This window comes from Hyperolius riggenbachi, chromosome 9, assembly GCF_040937935.1.
Source record: "Hyperolius riggenbachi isolate aHypRig1 chromosome 9, aHypRig1.pri, whole genome shotgun sequence".
Lineage (NCBI taxonomy): Eukaryota > Metazoa > Chordata > Amphibia > Anura > Hyperoliidae > Hyperolius > Hyperolius riggenbachi.
Genome location: NC_090654.1, coordinates 12,222,497 through 12,245,250, shown reverse-complemented (window position 1 = coordinate 12,245,250; position 22,754 = coordinate 12,222,497). Strand labels below are relative to the sequence as shown.

General features: G+C 46.0%; 1 protein-coding gene across 2 annotated transcripts in view; it reads right to left on the bottom strand.

Moving 5' to 3' along the window:
• TMPRSS6 (transmembrane serine protease 6) overlaps positions 1-22,355 on the bottom strand; it is a 122,900-nt gene extending 100,545 nt beyond the window's left edge. For both annotated transcript variants that reach the window (XM_068255027.1, XM_068255028.1), the window contains exon 1: positions 22,160-22,355. In XM_068255027.1, the coding sequence (XP_068111128.1) occupies positions 22,160-22,237 (78 nt within the window). In that variant the 5' untranslated portion in view covers positions 22,238-22,355. The remainder of the gene's footprint in view (positions 1-22,159) is intronic.
• Between the last annotated feature and the right edge of the window lie 399 nt (positions 22,356-22,754).

Below are 22,754 nucleotides of genomic sequence, written 5' to 3'. Positions count from 1 at the left end.
TTCAGTGCGTTTGAAAAGTTAAATGAAACATGTTCCCACTTTAACCCCCTTGGCGTTATGATTCTTTCTAGATTTTAGGGTCTAAAAGCGGTATAATTTTTGAGACCTTAAAACCTGGATAAAATCATGCTGCTAGGGAGATCTGCAGCAGCTCAGCACTCACTCACCTCCCTGCAGTTTTCCCTCCGTCCTCCAGGTGGCGCTGTAGCCCTATAGTGAGATTGCCGGCTGTTGTTATGATGACAGACAGTGATCTCCTCAGGGGGAAGCAGAGCCTCGGAGGAGAGGAAGAAGAATGGAGGCCGACGTCGGGATCCCCCAGGAGGTGAGTGATAAACGCCAACTGCGCGCATTGCTCTGCATGAACCTCCGACGGCTACCACGAGTTCAGCTCGGGGTCACCGCTCCTGGCATGTTTTTCCACCCCGAGTTGTATTCGTGATTACCGCTAAGGAGGTTAATAAATATGGTGTAACTATGCAGGGGCGTGACTACATTGGGCCAAGCCCTCCCACTGGATCCCCCCTTCCCAACCTCCATTACGGGGGGAGGGGGAGGGCTGGGGGTCCTGTACATGATGCAGAGTGGCAAAGGTACTGAGTCCTATACATCACTTGCTCCTGGCCATGACACAGGTCCCTTTTTACTTCCTGTACAGTTTGCAAGTGCCATACAGCCAGCCAATCACCATATGAAAGGGATTAAGGCGTGCCTACAGAATGTAACCTAGTGTCATGTACTGCTATGATGTTGACATTATTTGGACCTGCCCAGAATCTGTTATGACCACAACCATTTGCAAGTGGTCCCCTTAACTGCTTCCAGACATTGGGAAATTGAAATCTACGTCGTGTTTAAGACCTGTTATCACTGCACAGCACAGCACAGTCCCGCACATTGGCTCACAGTAATCACAGGGCCATGAGCCAATGAAATTGGCCACAATCCCGGGTCATGGAGCTCTGCGTAGTGTTGGGCGAACATCTAGATGTTCGGGTTCGGGCCGAACAGGCCGAACATGGCCGCGATGTTCGGGTGTTCGAGCCGAACTCCGAACATAATGGAAGTCAATGGGGACCCGAACTTTCGTGTTTTTTAAAGCCTCCTTACATGCTACATACCCCAAATTTACAGGGTATGTGCACCTTGGGAGTGGGTACAAGAGGGAAAAAAAATTAGCAAAAAGAGCTTATAGTTTTTGAGAAAATCGATTTTAAAGTTTCAAAGGGAAAACTGTCTTTTAAATGTGGGAAATGTCTGTTTTCTTTGCACAGGTAACATGCTTTTTGTCGGCATGCAGTCATAAATGTAATACAGATAAGAGGTTCCATAAACAGGGACCGGCAACGCTAACCCAGCAGCAGCAGCACACGTGATGGAACAGGAGGAGGGCGGCGCAGGAGGAGAAGGCCACGCTTTCAGACACAGCAACCCAGGCCTTGCATGCGGACAAGAAGCGTGCGGATAGCAATTTGCTTTTTGTCGGCATGCAGTCATAAATGTAATACAGATGAGAGGTTCCAGGAAAAGGGACCGGTAACGCTAACCCAGTTCTTTTGGATTTGTGAGGGTTGATTTCCTGGACAACATGGGCGGTATTGAGTGGGTTTTCTTCGGTGCTCCACTGTGGCCTGTACGTGAACCGTCAGGGGAAACACCTCTTCCCTTGCCCCTCCCTCTTTCACAGGATTTCTTCTTCATTTCACTTATCCATAAAGTACACGCTGACTGGCAGCAGTACAGTGGCAGTACAGAAATGCTATACAGTGGCGGGTGAGCGGTGTACCACTATTCCCAGCAGCGACACAGAGCACAATGCTATACAGTGGTGGGTGAGCGGTGTACTATTATTCCCAGCAGCGACACAGAGCACAATGCTATACAGTGGTGGGTGAGCGGTGTACTACTATTCCCAGCAGCGACACAGAGCACAATGCTATACAGTGGCGGGTGAGCGGTGTACTACTATTCCCAGCAGCGACACAGAGCACAATGCTACACAGTGGCGGGTGAGCGGTGTACCACTATTACCAGCAGCGACACTGAGCACAATGCTATACAGTGGTGGGTGAGCGGTGTACTACTATTCCCAGCGACACAGAGCACAATGCTATACAGTGGTGGGTGAGCGGTGTACTACTATTCCCAGCAGTGACACAGAGCACAATGCTATACAGTGGTGGGGGAGCAGTGTACTACTGTTCCCAGCAGCGACACAGAGCACAATGCTATTTACAGTGGTGGGTGAGCGGTGTACTACTATTCCCAGCAGCGACACAGAGCACAATGCTATACAGTGGTGGGTGGGTGAGCGGTGTACTACTGTTCCCAGCAGTGACACAGAGCACAATGCTATACAGTGGTGGGTGAGCGGTGTACTACTATTCCCAGCAGCGACACAGAGCACAATGCTATACAGGGTGAGCGGTGTACTACTGTTCCCAGCAGACACACAGAGTGGCAGTAAACACAATGCTATACAGTGGTGGGTGAGCGGTGTACTACTGTTCCCAGCAGTGACACAGAGCACAATGCTATACAGTGGTGGGTGAGCGGTGTACTACTGTTCCCAGCAGAGACACAGAGTGGCAGTAAACACAATGCTATACAGTGGTGGGTGAGCGGTGTACTACTATTCCCAGCAGCGACACAGAGCACAATGCTATACAGGGTGAACGGTGTACTACGGTTCCCAACAGAGACACAGAGTGGCAGTAAACACAATGCTATATAGTGTGGGTGAGCGGTGTACTACTGTTCCCAGCAGCGACACAATGACTGGGGGGACCCTGGCTAGCCTGGCTGGAGAGAGAACTACCCTGCCTGCCTACCCAAAGCTAAACCCACAGACAAATGGCGGAGAAATGACGTGGATCGGGTATTTATTTACCCGAACCACGTGACCCGTTCGGCCAATCAGAGCGCGTTCGGGTCCGAACCACGTGACCCGTTCGGCCAATCACAGCGCTAGCCGAACGTTCGGGAAACGTTCGGCCATGCGCTCTTAGTTCGGCCATATGGCCGAACAGTTTGGCCGAACACCAGCAGGTGTTTGGCCGAACTCGAACATCACCCGAACAGGGTGATGTTCTGCAGAACCCGAACAGTGGCGAACACTGTTCGCCCAACACTAGCTCTGCGGCAGAGCGAGTGTGCTGCAGCGCGGGGAAAGCAGCATGATTGGCGGTAGCAGAGGGAGCATGCGGCGTGATGTCAGAGAGCCCTGTTTTTGTACCAGCGGTCTCTGGTCCTTAACCCATTCAGGTTCCGTCGTTTTCACGTGAGAAATGTTCACCTCCCATTCATTAGCCTATAACTTTATCACTACTTATCACAATGCACTGATCTATATCTTGTTTTTTCCGCCACCAATTAGGCTTTCTTTGGGGGGTACATTTTGCTAAGGGCCACTTTACTGCAAATGCATTTTAACAGGAAGAATAAGAAAAAACTGAAAAAATTCATTATTTCTCAGTTTTCAGCCATTATAGTTTTAAAATAATACATGCCTCCATAATTAAAACTCACGTATTGTATTTGCCCATATGTCCCGGTTATTACACCGTTAAAATTATGTTCCTATCACAATGTATGGCGACAATATTTTATTTGGAAATAAAGGTGCATTTTTTCCGTTTTGCATCTATCACTATTTACAAGTTTAAAATAAAAAAAATATAGAAATATTTCATCTTTACATTGATATTTAAAAAGTTTAGACCCTTAGGTAAATATTTACATGTGTTTTTTTTTTATTGTAATGTTTTTTGTTTTTTTTTTATAGTAAACATTTTATTTGGGTAGTTTTGGGAGGGTGGGAGGTAAACAATAGATTTATAATGTAAATGTGTGTTAATTTTAAGTTGTTTTTTTTTACAGGTGTAGTATTACTTTTTGATGATGAGTTTGTTTACATGACATCACTCTAAGCGTAACACACGCTTACAGTGATGCATCGGGAAGGGAACGGCCAGAAAAGGTGCAGCTTCCGAGAGAAGCTGTCGCTTTTTCAGCGGGGGAGAGGAATCAATGATCGGGCACCATAGCCCTATATGTTGATTCCCTGGCTACCGAATCCGTGGCCGGGAGTGCGCGTGCACACGCGTGATCGGCCGCGGAAGCGCGCGGTAGCGTGCATGGTTCCTGGACGTAGAAACTACGTCCAGGAACCAAAATAGGTTAAAGAGGAACTCCAGTGAAAATAATGTAATAAAAAAAAAGTGCTTCATTTTTAAACCAATCTATATATATAAAATCGGATGTGTGTGTGTGTATGTCTGTATGTGCCGCGATCACGCAAAAACGGCATGACCGATTTGAACGAAACTTGGTACACAGATCCCTTACTACCTGGGATGATATGTTCTGGGGGTCTCGCGGCCCCCCTGCACACCTGGGCGGAGCTACAAACAGCAAATCAGATTTCATCCATTCAAGTCAATGGAAAAAATGTAAAAGGCTGCCATTCTCACAGTAATCAAGCCAGAGTCCCCACACTTGGCACAGTTGGTCACTTGGTGACTGAGGTTACAAACCCAGGAAAAGTGGGCGGAGCATAAAATAGCCAATCAAATTGCAGCCATTTATTTTAATTGGGAAAATGTAAACTGCGGCCAATCTTAGACTGTTAATCGCAGGGTTTTCAAACTTGGCACTCTGTGAATGAGATTAAGATTCAGGAAAGTGGGTGGAGCCTACAACAGCCAATCAAAATTCACCTATTGATTTTCAAGGGGAATATTTACATTGCTACCATTCTTACACTGTTAATTGCAGAGGCCTCAAACCTGATACAATCAATAATTGGCTGACTGGGGTCCAAATTCACTAAAGGGGTTGGAGCCACAAACAGCCAATCAGATTTGTTAGAATGATTTCAGCCATTCTGTTATTGGCAGGGTTCTCAAAGTTTACACAGTTGGCCACTGGATGACTGGGATTAATATTCAGGAAAGTGGGTGGAGCCTACAGCACCCAATCAAAATTCACCTTTTGATTTTCAAGGGGAATATTTACATTGCTGCATTTCATACACTCTTAATGGCAGAGGCCTCAAATCTGGTACAGTCAGTCACTGGGAGAATGGGGTTTAAATGCTGAAAAGGGCGCAGGCCAAAAACAGATTTGTTTAATTGCAATGGGAAAATGCAACTTATTGATGCCAAAGACCCACAGCCCATAAACTTGGTCATTGAGTTACTGCATGTCAAGGTTAGACACAGACAAAAACAACTAACTTTTTACATGGGAAAATATAAACTGCAGCTATTCTTACACTGTTAATGGCAGGGTTCTCAAACTTGACACAGTTGGCCACTGGGTGACTGGGATTAATATTCAGAAAAGTAGGTGGAGCCTACAAGAGCCAATCAAAATTCACTTATTGATTTTCAAGGGGAATATTGAAATTGCTGCCATTCTTACACTGTTAATGGCACAAGCCTCAAACCTGGTACAGTCGGTCATTGGGTTACTGGGGTTAAAATTTAGAAAAGGGGACAGAGCCACAAACAGCCAATCAGATTTGTTTTATTTCACTGGGAAAATACAAATTATTGATGCTAAGGACCCAAAGCTCGCAAACATGGTCATTGAGTGACTTTGTGTCCAGGTAACAAAAAGCATACGGAGCAAAAAACAAATTTCACTGGGAAAATATAAACTGCATCCATTCTTACACCGTTAATGGCAGGGTCATTAACTGAGAAAATGTAAACTGCAGCCCTTCTTCACTGTTAATGGCAGGGATCTCAAACTTTGCCCAGATGGTCACTGGGTGACTGAGATTAATATTCAGGGAAGTGGGTGGAGCCTATACTAGCCAATCAAAATTCACCTATTGATTTTCAAGGGGAATATTTAAATTGCTGCCATTTTTACACTGGTAATAGCAGATGCCTCAAACCTTCTACAGTTGGGGTTCAAATGCTGGAGAGGGGCACAGCCACAAACAGCCAATCTGATTTGTTTAATTTCTCGGAATATACAAATTATTGATGCCAAAGACCCCAAAGCTCACAAACTTTTGTCATTGAGTGTTTGTGCATTAGGGTTAGAAAAAGTGGGCGGGACCCAAACCAGTAAAATACATACACGGGCAATGCCGGGTCATCAGTGGGTGGAGAAAAATACAAATTTCACTGGGAAAATGTAAACAGCAGCCATTCTTACACTGTTAATGGCAGGGTTTTTAAACTTTGCACAGTTGGTCACTGGGTGACTGGGATTAATATTCAGAAAAGTGGGTGGAGCCTACAAAAGTGAATCAAACTTAACCTGTTGCTTTTCAAGGGGAATATTTAATTGCTGCCATTCTTGCACTGTTAATGGCAGAGGCCTCAAATCTGGTACAGTTGGTTATTGGGTGACTGGGGTTCAAATTCAGAAATGCGGGTGGAGCCACAATCAGCCAATCAGATGTTTTTCATTTCAATGCAAATTATTGATGCCAAAGACCACAAAGCTCACAAACTTGGTCATTGAGTAATTGTGTGTTAGGGTTAGAAAAAAGGTGGGCGGAGCCAACACCAGCCAAATACATACCCGGGCAACGCCAGGCAATCAGCTAGTTATGTATAAATGATGTAGTCAGTGTTTTCCCGTTGTAAAATCTTTCCTCTTCCTGATTTATATTCTGACATTTATCTCATAGTGACATTTTTACTGCTGGCAGGTGATGTCACTGGAAGGAGATGCTGCTTGTATTTTTGGCAGTTGGAAACAGCTGCTATTTCCCACAATGCAACAAGGCTCCCACAGTGTGATGTCAGTATCTCAGTGATGTGAGGCGCTGCGCTGACATCACACTGTGGGAGGGGTTTCACCACAAAACAGCCATACAGACCCCCCATTGATCCGTTTGAGAAAAGGAAAAGATTTCCCATGGGAAAGGGGGTATGAAGTTCAATTCTTGGTTGCGGTTTCTCTTTAAGGGGCCAGAGAGTACTGGTACTGAAGTGGTCAATTTATTCTGCACAGCGGCCCACTGAGTGCAGTATACTACCTAATACCCTCAGTTCTCCACCAATAGCTGTCATCTAACCCCACATATGCAGAGTAGCGTAGCAAAGTATAGTATCTGCTCCATCCAGCACTCCGCTAGCTTAAGAAGTCAACCCTGTGATGCTATTTGGTTACATTTATTTGTTTTTTTTTTGCCTATCAGTCCACTAAGGACTTGCTTAATTAAAGTGCACCAGTCCTCCAAATGGGGGTTCTCACCTTAACTACAAAACAACCGCGTCACACCAACAGGCGTGAACGTGGCAGCTCCCCCAGGACAGCGTAGCGCCAATCAGCGTTAAAGTGAACCTCCGGACTAAAAATCGACTCAGCAGCACTGAAAAGGCTTGGTGTTTCTTTAACAGTTTCACAGCATCAGAACTTTGTTTCTCTTATACAAGCCTCATTTTTAGCTGCACAGAAGAAAACTGCCCGGGCTTTTTTCCCCTGATGCTGTGCAAAGCATGATGGGATTTCTGATGTTGTTGCTCTCGTTCTGCTGTTTTGGTGCAATTTTTTTTTTTTTACATTTTGAATTTGACATTTGAAGCCTAGCGCATGCAGCTGGGAGGGGTGATCAGCACACAGGACAGTTGGAACTGTGTCTCATGCTCCCTGTCACCTCCTTTCAACCAAAAAGATGGCTGCCCTCATGACAAAGATGGCAGCCCCCATGAATCACAAACATTTGCCTGTTCTTTTAAAACGGGGTGGGTAAGAGATTATATTACCTATCTATTCTACTTAACATAACTAATGTAACTTAAGGACAGTATGTTTGTTTAGGCTGAAGTTCCCCAAAGTTAAGTCTTTGGGCGGAGATTGCAGTCCTGCACGCGCATCTCCGCTTCGTCATCAGTTTCCCATCGTCCTCACAGTTTCCTGTGGGAGAGGTTTCACCGCAATATCAGTCATACAGCGCCCCCTGATGATGTGCTTGTGAAAAGGAATATATTTCTCATGTAAAAGGGGGTATCAGCTACTGATTGGGATGAAGTTCAATTCTCGGTCACGGTTTCTCTTTAAATTATAAGGTTTTGAGAAAAAATGTAATAGTTATGCATAATATATTCATATGTCATTTTTTTACAGTTGATGGATATAACATTGACTTAAACAATCAGTATATTTTTACTTTAAGCCGTGATAGTCGTGTTAGTATAACACCTTTCGCCTGTGTTTGAAATGAGGATTAGCGACGGCATGCGAGTTCTCTGGAAAAGCGTTATTAAACATAGCAGAGCTTTAATCCCTTATTTACATTTGATCTGAGGCTGGCGAGAGGCAAATAATGATATGTTGGAAAGAGCCCTCCTGAGATAAAACCTTTTACTGTTGTCATATGATTAGCAAATCCCTGGATCATGCTGCTCTTCCCAGCGAGAGAGGCGGCTGCGTTACGCTATACTGCGCTGAAGAACGCCGAGAAGTTATCAGGACAATTTACATTACATGAGTCGTACTAAACACTATCCAACTCTTTTTCTGCAATTTCATGAAAATCAAACTGGTGTTTAACCACTTAACATCTCAGTCGTTTTCAGCTTATGCATCCGAGCAATGTTCACCTCCCATTCATTAGCCTATAACTTTATCACTACTTATCACAATGAACTGATCTATATCTTGTTTTTTCCGCCACCAATTCGGCTTTCTTTGGGGGGTACATTTTGCTAAGAGCCACTTTACTGTAAATGCATTTTAACAGGAAGAATAAGAAAAAAAATGAAAAAATTCATTACTTGTCAGTTTTCGGCCATTATAGTTTTAAAATAATACATGCCTCCATAATTAAAACCCACGTATTGTTATTGCCCATTTGTCACGGTTATTTCACCATTTAAATTATGTCCCTATCACAATGTATCGCGACAATATTTTATTTGGAAATAAAAGAGCATTTTTTCCGTTTTGCATACATCACTATTTACAAGCTTATAAAAAAAAAAATAGAGAGAAATATTTCATCTTTACATAGATATTTAAAAAGTTTAGACCCTTAGGTAAATATTTATGTTTTTTTTTTTTTTATAGTAATGTTTTTTTTTGTTTTTTTTTATTAAACATTTTATGTGGGCATTTTTGGGAGGGTGGGATATAAAAGTGTTTAATTTGGGGAAATATTGGTGTATTGTAATGGTTTTTTACATTTACTTGTAGTTTTACTTTTTGGCCACAAGATGGCAATCTCGATTTTTTTTACATGACGTCACTCTAAGCGTACAATGTACGCTTAGAGAGACACAGCTTCAGAAAGAGCGAAGCTTCCGAGAGAAGCTGTCGCTTTTTCAGCAGGGTAGAGGAATCAATGATCGGGCTCCCCAGCCCGATACATTGATTCCGTGGCTACCGACTCCGCGGCTGGGAGTGCGCGTGCACGCGCGCGATCGGCCGCGGGAGCGCGCGGGAGCGCGCCTGTCCTCCTTGACGTTTTTATACGTCAAGGAGGACAAAGTGGTTATGTCATTTGAAGCTCCTTAGCGGTGCGGTCCTTTCCAGAATTAGTTTCTAAACGCGGCACAAGTCTGTCTCTGGAAAGAATCATACCGCTAAGTACAGGCAGGCAGAGAGGGACCCCAAGTGTAGGTAACCAGAGTGTACCTTCCTAGTTTAGGTAGCCAAACAGTGAACCAGTGGTGTAACAATATGGGTTGCAGAGGTCTCAACCCCACCGGGGCCCTTGGGCCAGAAAGGTCCCGGAGTGATGAGCAGAATGACCTAATTATGATTACGCAAAATTTCCCGTAATTCACGAAATTACGATTATGGAAGTAATAGAAATTTCACATTTATGGGGAATTTCGTAATTACGATCATTTTTCATAATTACAATCGTTTACCTAACACAAACAAATCAGAATTTCAGAAATTCGTCCGTTCTCGAAATTGTGGTCCAGTCCAGAGCCGCCTGATACATTTAAAGCGACAGCATGCATGACCACTAAGTGCATCTTGTCAAAGAGCACCTGTCTTAGAAGTGGCTGCAGGTAGAACCTCCTGATGCATTTAAAGTGACAACACGTGCAGGGACCTTTGCATTATCAGATATTGCAAGGCTCAAAACCAAGTGTCTCAACATGACTGCTAAGTGCACCATGGCAAAGAGCACCTGTCTTAGAAGTGGCTGCAGATAGAGCCTCCTGATACATTTAAAACAACAGCATGCGCAGGGGCCTTTATATTATCAGTAATTGAAATCAGTAATTGCAATCAATAAGTGACTTTCCTGAGTTAAGTAATTACCTAAATGTGCATAATTACTATTAGAAATGAAATTACATCCATTTTCGTAACTAAAATAACTTTGTTTCTATAGAAAACATGAAATTACGAAATTTTTGTGTTAAACACAAAATTACGAAACTGAAATTTCGCTTACAGAATTCCAAATTACGGTTTGAATGGCAATTATGAAATTACAAATTTGTTTTGGCACAATTCGTGTCTGTAATTAAGGAAACGCGAAATTGCGAAAATTTTGCATCAACAAGTACAGTATTAGTTCTCTATCGGTCCTGTGCTAATAATAATAATCACTTCTGTAGATGCTTTGAATAGTAGTCATCATTATCAAACTGTTCCCCATCCTCTTCTTGCACCTCTACGGCCCCATTCACATCGAAAATTGCAAAACTCTAGCGCTAAGCGAGTGATTTTACCGCGATTAGCGAGGTAAAAATCACTGGATACTTCCGTGATATCAGATATAAGCACTGTACCACGTTCGCTGCAGAATCACCCCGAAAATGCTGTAGGTAACACGTTTGTGATTGGCGCTAATCGCAAAACGCCTGCGATCGGCGCCAATCAGTGTGAACACTGCCAGGGTAACAATGCACTAGCGCTTTAAAATGATGCTAGTGCTTTAGCGATTAGAGGGAATTGCCCTGTAAATGTGCCCTGGCATTGTGGCTGTCCTTGGCAGGTTTTGGTGCACCATATAGAGTGCTGGGGGGGCCCAATGTAAAAGTCGCACTGGGGCCCATTGCTCCTTAGCTACACCACTGGAGTGAAGCCCGTGTATGTAGCCAGAGTATGCCCCTGTTATCGGTAGCCAGAAAGTGCCCCCCCCCCCCCTTCCCCAGCACAGATAGCCAGAGAGGTCTCCATATATATATAGGGAGGCAGAGAGTGTCCCCCTTTCTTAAGTAGCCTGGCTGTATTGCCAGAAAATGCTCCCCTCATTATAGATAGCCAGAGCAGAAGCGTAGCTAGGCTTTTCAGTGCCCGGGACGGGAGCGGGAAGAAAGACAGTTTTTGCTCCCCCCTCTGGACAAATTGAGTATGGCCATGCATCAGAATGTGGGTGTGGTCATGGTTGGAGCCAAATGTAAAAATGATGTTTAGTTAGCCCGAAATGCTGTTTAGATTCCCCTGTTCAGATAGCCAAATGTGCCCCCCTTTAGATTGCCAGATGTGCCTCCCTTCCCCACGCTTAGTCAGATGTACCCCCTATAGTTAGCTAGGTTTGCACCCCTTGTTCTGCTGCTGTTAAAGAGAACCCGAGGTGGGTTCTAAAAAAGCTAATTGCACACAGAGGCTGGGTCTGCATATACTGCCCAGCCTCTGTTGCTATACCGATCCCCCCACAGGCTTCCCTGCGCTCTGCTTGTCACCCATAAATCATACGCCGAGCTGTCGACACGCAGTGTGTCGTAGCCGACTGTTTACCGTTGCATCTGTCACTTTCGCCGCTCCCCCGCCTCCTCCATAGCGCCGGTCCCCACCCGCGTCCCTTCCCTCCCCGCTGATTGGAGGGAAATTATGCGGGCGGGGACCGAAGCTATGCAGGAGGCTGGAGAGCGGTGAGAGTGACAGATGCAAAGGTAAACAGCCGGCTGTGACACACTGCGTGTCTACAGCTTGGCGTATGATTTATGGGTGACAAGCAGAGCACGGGGGGGCCTGTGGGGGGATCGGTATAGCAATAGAGGCTGTGCAGTATATGCAGACCCAGCCTCTGTGTGCAATTAGCGTTCTTAGAACCCACCTCAGGTTCTCTTTAACACTTCTGCACTCCTCTGCAGAGAGAGGGAGAGAAGCAGGGGTCCTTCGGGCAGCCAGCGAGTTGCCACTCACTCACTTGGGGGTGCAGTGGGCATGCTCTGCGCCCCCTCACAGTGCTGCGCCCGGGGACATGTGTCCCTCCTTGCCCACCCATAGCTACGCCTCTGAGCCAGAGAGCCCCCACAGCTGCAGGAAGCCAGAGTGTGTTCCCCAGCCTCCCCCAGTATAGCTACCGGTAGCCAGTGGGTGCCTTCCCCATTCAGTCTATGTTCCCCCAAGTGCCCCACCTTCATCTCCTATGAGGAGCCGCAGTTCAGGAACAGTTACTTACCTCCCCAAGATTCGGCCACTTCCTGCTAGTCTTCCTCCTGTCCTCAGGGTGGTGCTCTATCTCTCTGCTGAGATCGCTGTGTGTCATCATCATGTGACCATGTGACCACCAGTGACCTCGACATAGTAATGGGGAGCCTCAGAGTACATTGAGAAGACGAGCTGCTGCTGCTGGATGGCAGAGAGGTCAGTGATCAGCGTTCTTCTCCGCAGTTCGCACGCTGCAGCTGGACCTCCCGGCGGTCTCCAGTCCACGAGCAGTGTTGCTTGCAAATTTTTGTCATTTTTGCATTGAAAAGGCTATTTTCGATCTCAAGAAAATATTTGCAAAAATACATTGTATTTTCTCAAAATGGTCAAAGGAAAGGAATTTAGGAAAATTTGCTAAAAAAAGGTAAAACATTTTTTTTAACTGCAAAATCTGTGAAAACCGCAAAATTGATTATTTTTAGTGCGAAAATTTTAAAAATCACAAACTTATTACTACATGATTTTCAATGGCATTTTCCCTTGAATGTTGATTTTTAACATTATTTTTGTGGAAATGAATGCAAAAAGAATATTGGCATATTGACTTGCTGTCAGCGAGTGTAGCTCGGTATTACCGCTAATAGGTGTGAAAAGTAACCTTGAGCTACACGTGGGTGTACCTCCAAGGAGGTTTGGGCCTGTTTTAATTTGGTACAATTCGCTCCTTTTCCCACACACAAATCCAGGGCCAGATTTAGGCCTAGGCCACCTAGGCCATGGCCTACGCTACGGCACCACAGGAGAAAGGGCACCAAAGCAGCAGACTAATCTGGTGCAGTATTTGCAAGCTTGCAAATGCTGCAATGCAGGGATATCTAGTGAACGCCCTATCTCCCTGCTGCCAGCGGCCTGTGCAGTGGGCACCTTGCTCTCTGTGCACATTGGCGTTGTGGCGGGCGACTACGGACTTGGGCAGCATTGGAGGAGACGGAGGGGAAGAGGAAGCTTCTGCACTGGAGACGAGCAGAGAAATGAGTGACACTGATGGCTGCTGCAGTGTGGAAGCGAGCTGTAGTGAAAGGGGGGAGTGGGAAAGGGAGGGATTAAGGGAGTCATCTGACTACCTATACTGGAGGGGAAGGGGGAGGAGTCATCAGGCTACATATACTGCAGGGAAGGGGGGAGGGGTCATCTGGCTACCTTTACTAGAGGGAAGGGGGAGGGGTTATCTGGCTACCTATACTGGAGGGAAAGGGGGGAGGGGTAATCTGGCTACCTATGCTGGAGGGAAAGGGGGGAGGGGTCATCTGGCTACCTATACTGGAGGGAAAGGGGGAGGAGTCATCTGGCTACCTATACTGGAGGGAAGGGGGAGGGGTCATCTCGCTACCTATACTGAAGTGGGGCGGCTGGTGACATTGGCCTTGGTGGTAAAGAGTAAAAATTTAGCCCTGCACAAATCTGAATCTGAAATATTTATTTGCTTGCGGGGGAAAAAATATTGCTTTGCAGGTTGAGCCCAAATCACCGTTGCCAGGTATTGACATGGCAGGGGATATCATTTTTTTATGGGAAAATGACCGTTTGCAAGCAACCCTGCTGCTCTCGGCATGATTGTATGAAAGTCTCAAGGCCCCTTCAAGCCGTAGCGGTGTGGTGCAGCCAGTGGTGGGCCGAAATGTCGCATGTGAGAAATTCGCAATTACGCATCGTAATCGTAATCCGAAATTTCAGAGGAAATCGTAATTTATTTTGTATGTAATAGTGATATTTCATAATTTCGCGTAATTTTTCACGTAATTTTTGTGAAATTTTGCATAATTTTGTGCCAAATGTACTGGCTAATAGTAAAGCTAACATACATGCTATTGCTACCAAAATTGCTATATGTGTTAAGCAGAATAGTGGGTACAAGTTTTAAAAAAAAACAATTTTCAAAAAGACCTTGTAGTTTTTGAGAAAATCTATTTTAAGAATGCAAAGAAAAATATTTTTTAAACTGTCATTTTTCTGAGTTTAAAAACCATTGTACTTTGTACTTTGTACTTTGTCTTTTTGGAAGATTCTTTTTCGACGTGTACTCACTATTCTTCTCAACAAATGGAGCAATTTTGGTGTCAATAGCATGTATGGGAGCCTTGCTATTCACTGCTAAAGTTGGCATGAAATTGCGCTAACATTTTTCAAAATTTTACATGAAATTACGAATGACTACATGAAATCAATTAAATGTACAAATCGCAATTACGTATAGTTAATATTGCGAAACTTTATGCGAAAAATTGCGTAATCGTAATTAGCTTATTACGATCATCACTGGGTGCGGCAAATTCCCGCACTGCTACTGTAACCTAATGAAACCCTATGGGGAAGTTCATACTTTTCATGATGCGGTAAGCTGCGGTGGTAGTGCCCAATCTAACACTAGCACAGAACTACGTTACCGTGCAGGACCCGCGGTGACCTGCGGCGATCTGCGTCGGCCCAGAAGTCATGTTAGTCTACGGCGACAAGTTTTTTTAAAAAAAGTTGGCGTTGAGGGAAGCATATTTTTACAATACGCTTCAGCATACCCAAAGCAGGAAGTGAATGCAAGTGTAAGAACGCTGTGTTCCCTAAAGGCCTGTTTTTGGCGGTGTGATCAGCCCTGAGCCGCCCATAAGGTGGAGTGAGGTGGGTTCTTCAGGCGGCAAAAGTGGGGTGCCATGGCCGGCGGCCACCTGGCCGTGGGGGGGGGGGGGGGGGGCAGGAAGGGGGGCAGCCGGGTACAGCGGTGGGAAGGGGTCGGACCCCTCCCTCCCTCACCTGGGTCACCTCGGGCTGTGCTCCCCCTCCAGCTATTGCCGCAGAGTACAATTATCAGGCAGGCAGCGGGCGGGGAAGTGACAACTCACCTTCTTGACATTCCAGCTCTGCATTCCACCACTCATCACTTCCTGAAATGCCATACAGGAAGTGACTGTACATTGGACGGCATTGCAAGAAGTAACAAGAGGTAAAACGCTGCGCTGGAACGCGGAAGGAGGCGAGTCATCGCTTCCCTGCCCACTGCCTGATGCTAATAGCTGGAAGGGGAGCGCAGACTGGGGGGACCCAGGTGAGGGAGGGGGCAGGTGAGGAAAAACACATCTGCATAAAAAAAATGCAAAATGCAGCAAAAACGTGGTAAAAACGCAACAGCAAATCTCAAACGCACCATCCGAAAACGCTACTTTTTCACGCTATGCGATATGTTCACCCAGCCTCCGTCAGCAAAAAGTCTAGAACCAGCCTTGGGTGTGATCACAACGCTACCGCCAGTGTGCAGTGTGAAATCAGCCTCAAAGTGTGAAGCAGAGATGAAAAAATCTGTTGGAATGATAGACTAGAAGAATATGGCAGATGATTAGTAGCTCCGGGCCCCGGGTGAATCGTATATTTCTGGTAAGTGGTAGTCAACAAATCAACATTTCCCTCTTTATGAGTTGTATAATTTACGCGATGAACGGCGTTCCCATCTGTCTCTCACACATCACGGCCCGTTAGTCGGGATTTTTCTCTTCGGATTGTTTATGTTCCAATTTATTTGAGGTACTGCTGGTTTGTGTCACTGCACCGCGTCGCGAAGAATGATTAACCAGAGCTTCAACTCTCCGAGCGCACGTTGGGCAACCACCAAATGCTTGTTCAGCACAAACACGTCGCTGACATCACAGCAAACATGCTAAGCCACATGATGGATGCAGCGCTTATACCAGAGTACAGCTTCACAGGGAGGCAATGGAAGTGGAGAAATGTGATAAACAAAGGTCTCCAAACAGTATTTATCTCTTTAAAGTGAACCAGAGACGAAGCACCCTCATGTATTTTACCATAGAAATCAGTGGGAACATTAGAGAAAACACCTACCCTGCCCTCTGTTTCATCCTCACTGCTAAAAGTGTCTGTTATCTAGCTGAGATAAGAATCCCGGACTGTGCATTGAGTCTGGCTTTGCTATAATGACTCAGCTATAATGATTTCTGAGCAAAGCCAGCAGGGGGCAGGCTTGGACTTGAAAAGACACAAAAGAACACAGTCTCAGCTATAATCTTTCTGTAGCAAAGCCAGCCGACTGCTTAGTCGGGATTCTTATCTTAGAGGTGATAACAGGCAAATTAAACAGAGAACAATGTAACAAAGAGCAGATTAGGTGTTTACTGTCATGTTCCCACTGATTTATAAGGTAAAATACATGAGGGTGCTTCATCTCTGGTTCTCTTTAACAAAACAGAGTATCCAAGCAGCTCAGGGTGACCCAAACTACTAGGGATGTGTAGGGGCATAAAAGTAACCAAAAAGCCCTCCTACTAAAAAAGAAAAGCTTGGTGTAATTTGCCTTCTTAAAACAGAAGGAAATATGCAATAATTCAGCTATAAGTGAACATTTGTGGTTACCCACAATGCACTGCTACTGAATATGCAAATTATCCCTTTTCTCTTCAAGAAAACGTGATATAAAATTACATCAGGATGTCTTATAGGGGTGGACATTTTATCCATAGTTGTTTTACGACTTTACCACCTGTAAATGTAGCCTTACATCAGACGGTGTATGGGCAGATCGGCCAAGAGACAGACCTCTCTCTGATCCAATCTGATTGGAGTGAGATCTGTTGTCTGCCCATACACCGCAGGTTGATTCCAGAGAGATTTAAGCATGAAATTTCTCAGGAATTGGCCTTATGGCGCTGCATCCACCGTCTCTGTTGCTGAGCATAAATATGAATTGGCCGTCGGGAGACTTGGGCGCAGGATACAGCCGATATATGGCTGATCCTGCTGCTGCACAAGTTCCCGGCGGCGTTAATTACTATTCCCCCTCCAGGTCCACGTGGATAGTGGGGAATGATGTAATTCAGCTTCCAGCTATTGCTGGCAACCAAATGACAGTGCTTTAACCACCTTAGCGGTATGGACGAGCTCAGCTCGTCCATTACCGCCAGAGGGTGCCGCTCAGGCCCTGCTGGGCCGATTTTGATGAAATAAAGAGCAGCACACGCAGCCGGCACTTTGCCAGCCGCGTGTGCTGCCCGATCGCCGCCGCTCTGCGCCGATCCGCCGCGAGCAGCGGCGAAAGAGGGTCCCCCCAACCGCCTGAGCCCTGCGCAGCCGGAACAAATAGTTCCGGCCAGCGCTAAGGGCTGGATCGGAGGCGGCTGACGTCAGGACGTCGGCTGACGTCCATGACGTCACTCCGCTCGTCGCCATGGCGACAGGAGAAGCCAAACACGGAAGGCTGCTCATTGCGGCCTTCCGTGTTACTTTTGGCCGCCGGAGGCGATCAGAAGAACGCCTCCGGAGCGCCATCTAGTGGGCTTTCATGCAGCCAACTTTCAGTTGGCTGCATGAAATAGTTTTTTTTTTATTTAAAAAAAACCCTCATGCAGCCGCCCTGGCGATCTTAATAGAACGCCAGGGTGGTTAAAGGACTTACGAGGCGAAAGTAAGAAAAAAAGTTAATCACCTGCCTCACCTTTTAAGGCAAGGAGGACGCCGTCTGCGCCCTCCGTGCTGATCCGTCGGTTCCCTCCGCTCATTAGCCCCCCGGGCCAGCTGCCGACCCCACGGCCCGGGTCGGGCTCTCTTGCCTTTCGTAAAATGGCCGCTTGCTGTGGCCGCGACTGCGCAGTCCGCATAGCCGCGAGTGCGGCTGTGCAGTTCTAGGGCCAACCCCCCCCCCAATCCACGCTACGTAGCAGTCTTCTGACTGCGTCAAAGTTACTGACTGTGCGCCGCTATAGCTGTAATTACTATTACAGTACATAGCTAAGGAGAGGGAAGGCTCTGGGTCCTATAGAGCCTTCTTGCTCCTCTTACGGCCCTGTCATGGTCTCCAGCGCTGGATCTCTGGTTCAAATCTCCCGCTGTAGGAGGTTCAGGAAGTCTTTGGCAGCCTGAGTGCTCCTGAGGATGGGCGGCTCCATAGTGCATATGCGCGAGAACACGCTCTCTTGCACACTCACGCATGCGCAGTACGCCACAGCCCATCTTTGGGAGCACTCAGGCTCCTGAAGACTTCCGCTGCCGATCGGTCGGCGGATGCTAATGGGGGAGCCGGCGCAGGAAGGACAGGACCAGGAGAGGAACGGGAAGGCTCATTAGGACCCAGAACCTTACCCTATACTTGGGTAAGTATCTGTTTTGTTTTTAAATCACTTCAGACTCCCTTTAATACTTTACCTGTCTGCTGTCTCCCACCGTGGTCCCCATGCATTTTCCACATTGCGGATGGGCTTCTGATATTAAGCACATGGCATGTCTGTGACGTCACACTCCAGTGCTTTATGGAAGCCCAGCGGCAATGAGGATGAAGCATGGAGACCACAGCTGGAGACAGCGTACAGGTAAAGTACAGTGACCAGATTTTTATGGGTCCAACCTGGGACGGGGGAGGGGGGGAACTGGGGGGGGGGGGTGTTCGTGGCACCGTGCTGAAAAATGGGCATGGCCATGACATTGTATGGGCGGAGCGTAACCGTAACCCCAAAGCAGCAAATATAGCCAACTATGACCATTAAATAATAAATGCAGCAAAAGTTACCCCAGACACCAGAAAACAAACGCAATTTGGGCAACATTTCTGCAGAAAACAAATGCAATTTGGGCAACATTTCAGCAGAAAACAAACGCAATTTGGGCAACATTTCAGCAGAAAACAAATGCAATTTGGGCAACATTTCAGCAGAAAACAAACGCAAAATGTAGGCAACATTTCAGAAGAAAATATCGCAATGTGTGGGCAACATTTCAGCAGAAAATAACGCAAAATGTGGGCAACATTTTAGCAGAAAATACACGCAATTTGGGCAACATTTTAGCAGAAAATAAAATGCAATTTGGGCAACATTTCAGCAGAAAATAATGCAATGTGGGCAACATTTTAGCAGAAAACAAACACAATTTGGGCAACATTTCAGCAGAAAATAATGCAATGTGGGCAACATTTTACCAGAAAACAAACGCAATTTGGGCAACATTTCAGCAGAAAAGAATGCAATGTGGGCAGCTTTTTAGCAGAAAATAAACACAATTTGGGCAGCATTTCACCTGCAAAAAAATCATTTACTCACCTGACAGAAGTCTCCTCTCCTCTGGCGCGCAGCTCCCCCAGAGATTTTGCTCCTGCAGTCTCCCGCGCTGAATGGAATAGCAGGGCTACGGGAAGATGGCTCCCAAAGCCCTGTACTGGAGACACAAATAGTCTCCAGTACAGGGCTTCGGCCGCCATCCTTCCATAGCCCTGCTCGCCTGCCGGAGACTATGCAGGCTGGAGCGGGGCTGTAGGCTATGAACTGGTGCAGCGTCTATTAGACACCGCGGCCAGTTCATTCGATAGTACGGTGGCCAGAGTCCCGAGGCCGGGACATCCTGCGGCTAAAAGCGGGACGTTGCCCGGGACCTCATGCAGCCTGGGACAGGGGACCCCGCATCCGGGACCTGTCCCGGGTAAAGCGGGACGTATGGTCACCGACCGTAGGTAAAGAATTAAATACATGGGCGGGGGCGCATTCACATTAGAGGAAACAGTGCCGGGAGTTCGGTCATGTTCATCGCTTGTACCAATATCACATACCATCACGGCCAAGGACCCGACCGACTACGACGGCCCGAAATCTTGCTGTATGTCCGATCGATAGATTTGACCAATTTTGGCTAAAGTATTAGAGGTAGAGGATCAGCAGAACAGCCAGGCAACTGGTATTGCTCAACCACTTGAGGACTGCAGTGTTAAACCCCCTAAAGACCAGGCCATTTTTTGATAAATTGGCCACTGCAGCTATAAGGCCTTGCTGCAGGGCAGCACAACACAGCACACAAGTGATTACCCCCCCTCTGTTGGTGGGGTCTGATCCCTCCCAGGATGTTTTTTTTTTTTTTTTTTTACAAATACTTATTCTATTTTTTTTTATAAATGTCCTTATTTATTATTTATGTATTTATTTATTTATATTTTTCAAAAAACCTTCCTCCCCCAGGTAGCCAATCCCTGTGGTCAGCTGTCATAGGCTTCTGCGCTTTCTGTTGGTGGGGTCTGATCACCCTCAGCATTGTTTATTTATTTTTTATAAATATTTCTATTGATATTTGCCTAATAAATTTCCTTATTTATTTTAATTTTTTCTTTAAACTCACATACCTCCCCCAGCCAGCCAATCACTGTGATCGGAGTGTCAATCACCCTTGAGCCTCTGGAGGGGACAGCCGTGTCACACAGCTGTCCCCAGTACAGCGCTGCCTTAGATCGCATCGCTGTACGGAGTGAAAAGACGGCTGTTTCGCCTTCTAACAGTCTCCTAGCGGCGATCGCTGCTGGAAGACTGAAGGCGGGGCGAAGCTCCGCCTACCAAACCGAGATGTGCGTGCATTAGCGTGCATGATCTACAGCAAATCAGGCCCACAGGACCTTACACCGATCAGCGTTAGACGGTCCTGGGTCTGCCGCCGTGACCACGTGACGCGGTCGTCAAGTAGTTAAAAGGAAATAAATATGGCAGCCTCCATATCCTTCTCACCTCAGTTGATCAGAAGCAACTTATTTGTAAAGATAGTGTGAAAAGGGAGGGGGAGGTCATGCATGAGAGGAGTTTTTTAAATCGACCCCAAAGTAACTTAATTCTTCTAACTTAGTCGGAAAATTCATTTATTTTTATAGATCTCAGTAGATCAGGCCAAAAAACGAGACATCGGAGCAGAAAAATCAACATCAATAGAGGGACATTTGGGAACTACAGCAAACCTGAGGACAATAGGCCCTGTTCCTGTCACCACTACAGTATACCCATGACAGAGGAGTAGCTGTGGGTGGGCAAGGAGGGACACGTCCCTGGGCGCAGCACTGTGAGGGCGCTCAGCACGGCCATTGCACCTCCACATGCATGAGAGGCGGCTTGCTGGCTGCCTGAAGTGCCCCCGATTCTCTCCCTCCCCCTGCAGAAGTGTTACCAGCAGCAGAATCAGGCTATCTAAAGGGGGCACATCTGGCTATCTAAACAGGGTGAAGGGGGGGCACATCTGACTAACTAAAGGGCACACATTTGACTATTTAAAGGGGGGAACATCTGGCTATCTGAATGGGGTGAGGGGGCACATATAGCTATCTAAATAACTTTTCACTCCACCCATGACCATGACCACATTCGGATGTATGGCCACGCCCATTTTGTCCACAGGGGGTGCAAAAACTGTCCTTGTCCTTGGGAGCTTAAAACCCTAGTTACGCCTCTGACACATGACTAGCTACGATCGCAATGTGCTAATTTCGCTTACGCAAAAATTTAGCGTAAAACTTTGCAATTAGCCAATTACGATTACACGTACTTACGATTTTGAAACTGTACTGATTGTGTGTTATCCATTCATAAATTTAGAATGTTTACCAAAATTACAAACATAGCAGTTAGAAATGATTAGTTGCATAAAACTGTTCAGGCATATCAGGAGACCGGTTAGAGCAAATAGTGGGAACAAGTAAAAAATGTCAAAAAAGTACTTGTGGTTTTTGAGAAAATCAATTTTAAAAATCCAAAGAACAAATGGTTTTTAAACTTACACTTTAATATATGCCCAGTAAAAAAAACGTTTTTTTTCTTTAAATTCTTTCCGATTTTCTCAAAAACATTTTTTTACTTGTTCCCAAAGATTCAAATTTCACATTTATGCGTAATTACACATAATTGTCAAATTACAAGGCATAATTGTGCTTACGTTAAATTTACTACAAATTTGCCCGAAATTTCGATTTTGCATAATTTTGATACAAAATGACGAGCTGAACACACTATGACATCATAAAGCTGCGTATCACATTACAGTGAATTTACAGACATACCATGCTTGGCTCCTTTTGGGTGTCCTCCTCCGGGACAGACGAGGTCTCGGACTCCGGACTGGACAAAGCGAGCGACATTTTCCACGCTCCTCCGCCTCACCTGCACACAGAGCTCCGCACCTCCCGGCTGCAGGGACATTCTGTGCCAGCCACTCGCACTCCAGCACGCCAGGCAGCTGTTGACACATCCCCAAGCTCCCCACAGATCGCTCATTCTCGGCCCTCCGGCTGTTTTGGAAAAGAGAAGGACTCCCTGGAGGCTGGAAGACACAACACGCAAAACAGGCTGAGATCAGCGTACAAAACAGCAAAATCAATGTGTGAAGCAGGGACTGGCGGACACAGAGGTCACTAAGATAAATGTACACAACGGTGAATCTCCGCGCTACAGGACCGAACTAACACTCTCAACTTTCTTTATTTATACATTACTTATTGCTTAAAGGACCTCTGTCGCGAAAATCTTAAAATTTAAAATACATGTAAACATAGACAAATAAGAAATATGTTTCTTCCAGAGTAAAATGAGCCATAAATTACTTGTCTCCTATGTTGCTGTTACTTACAGTAGGTAGTAGAAATCTGACATTACCGA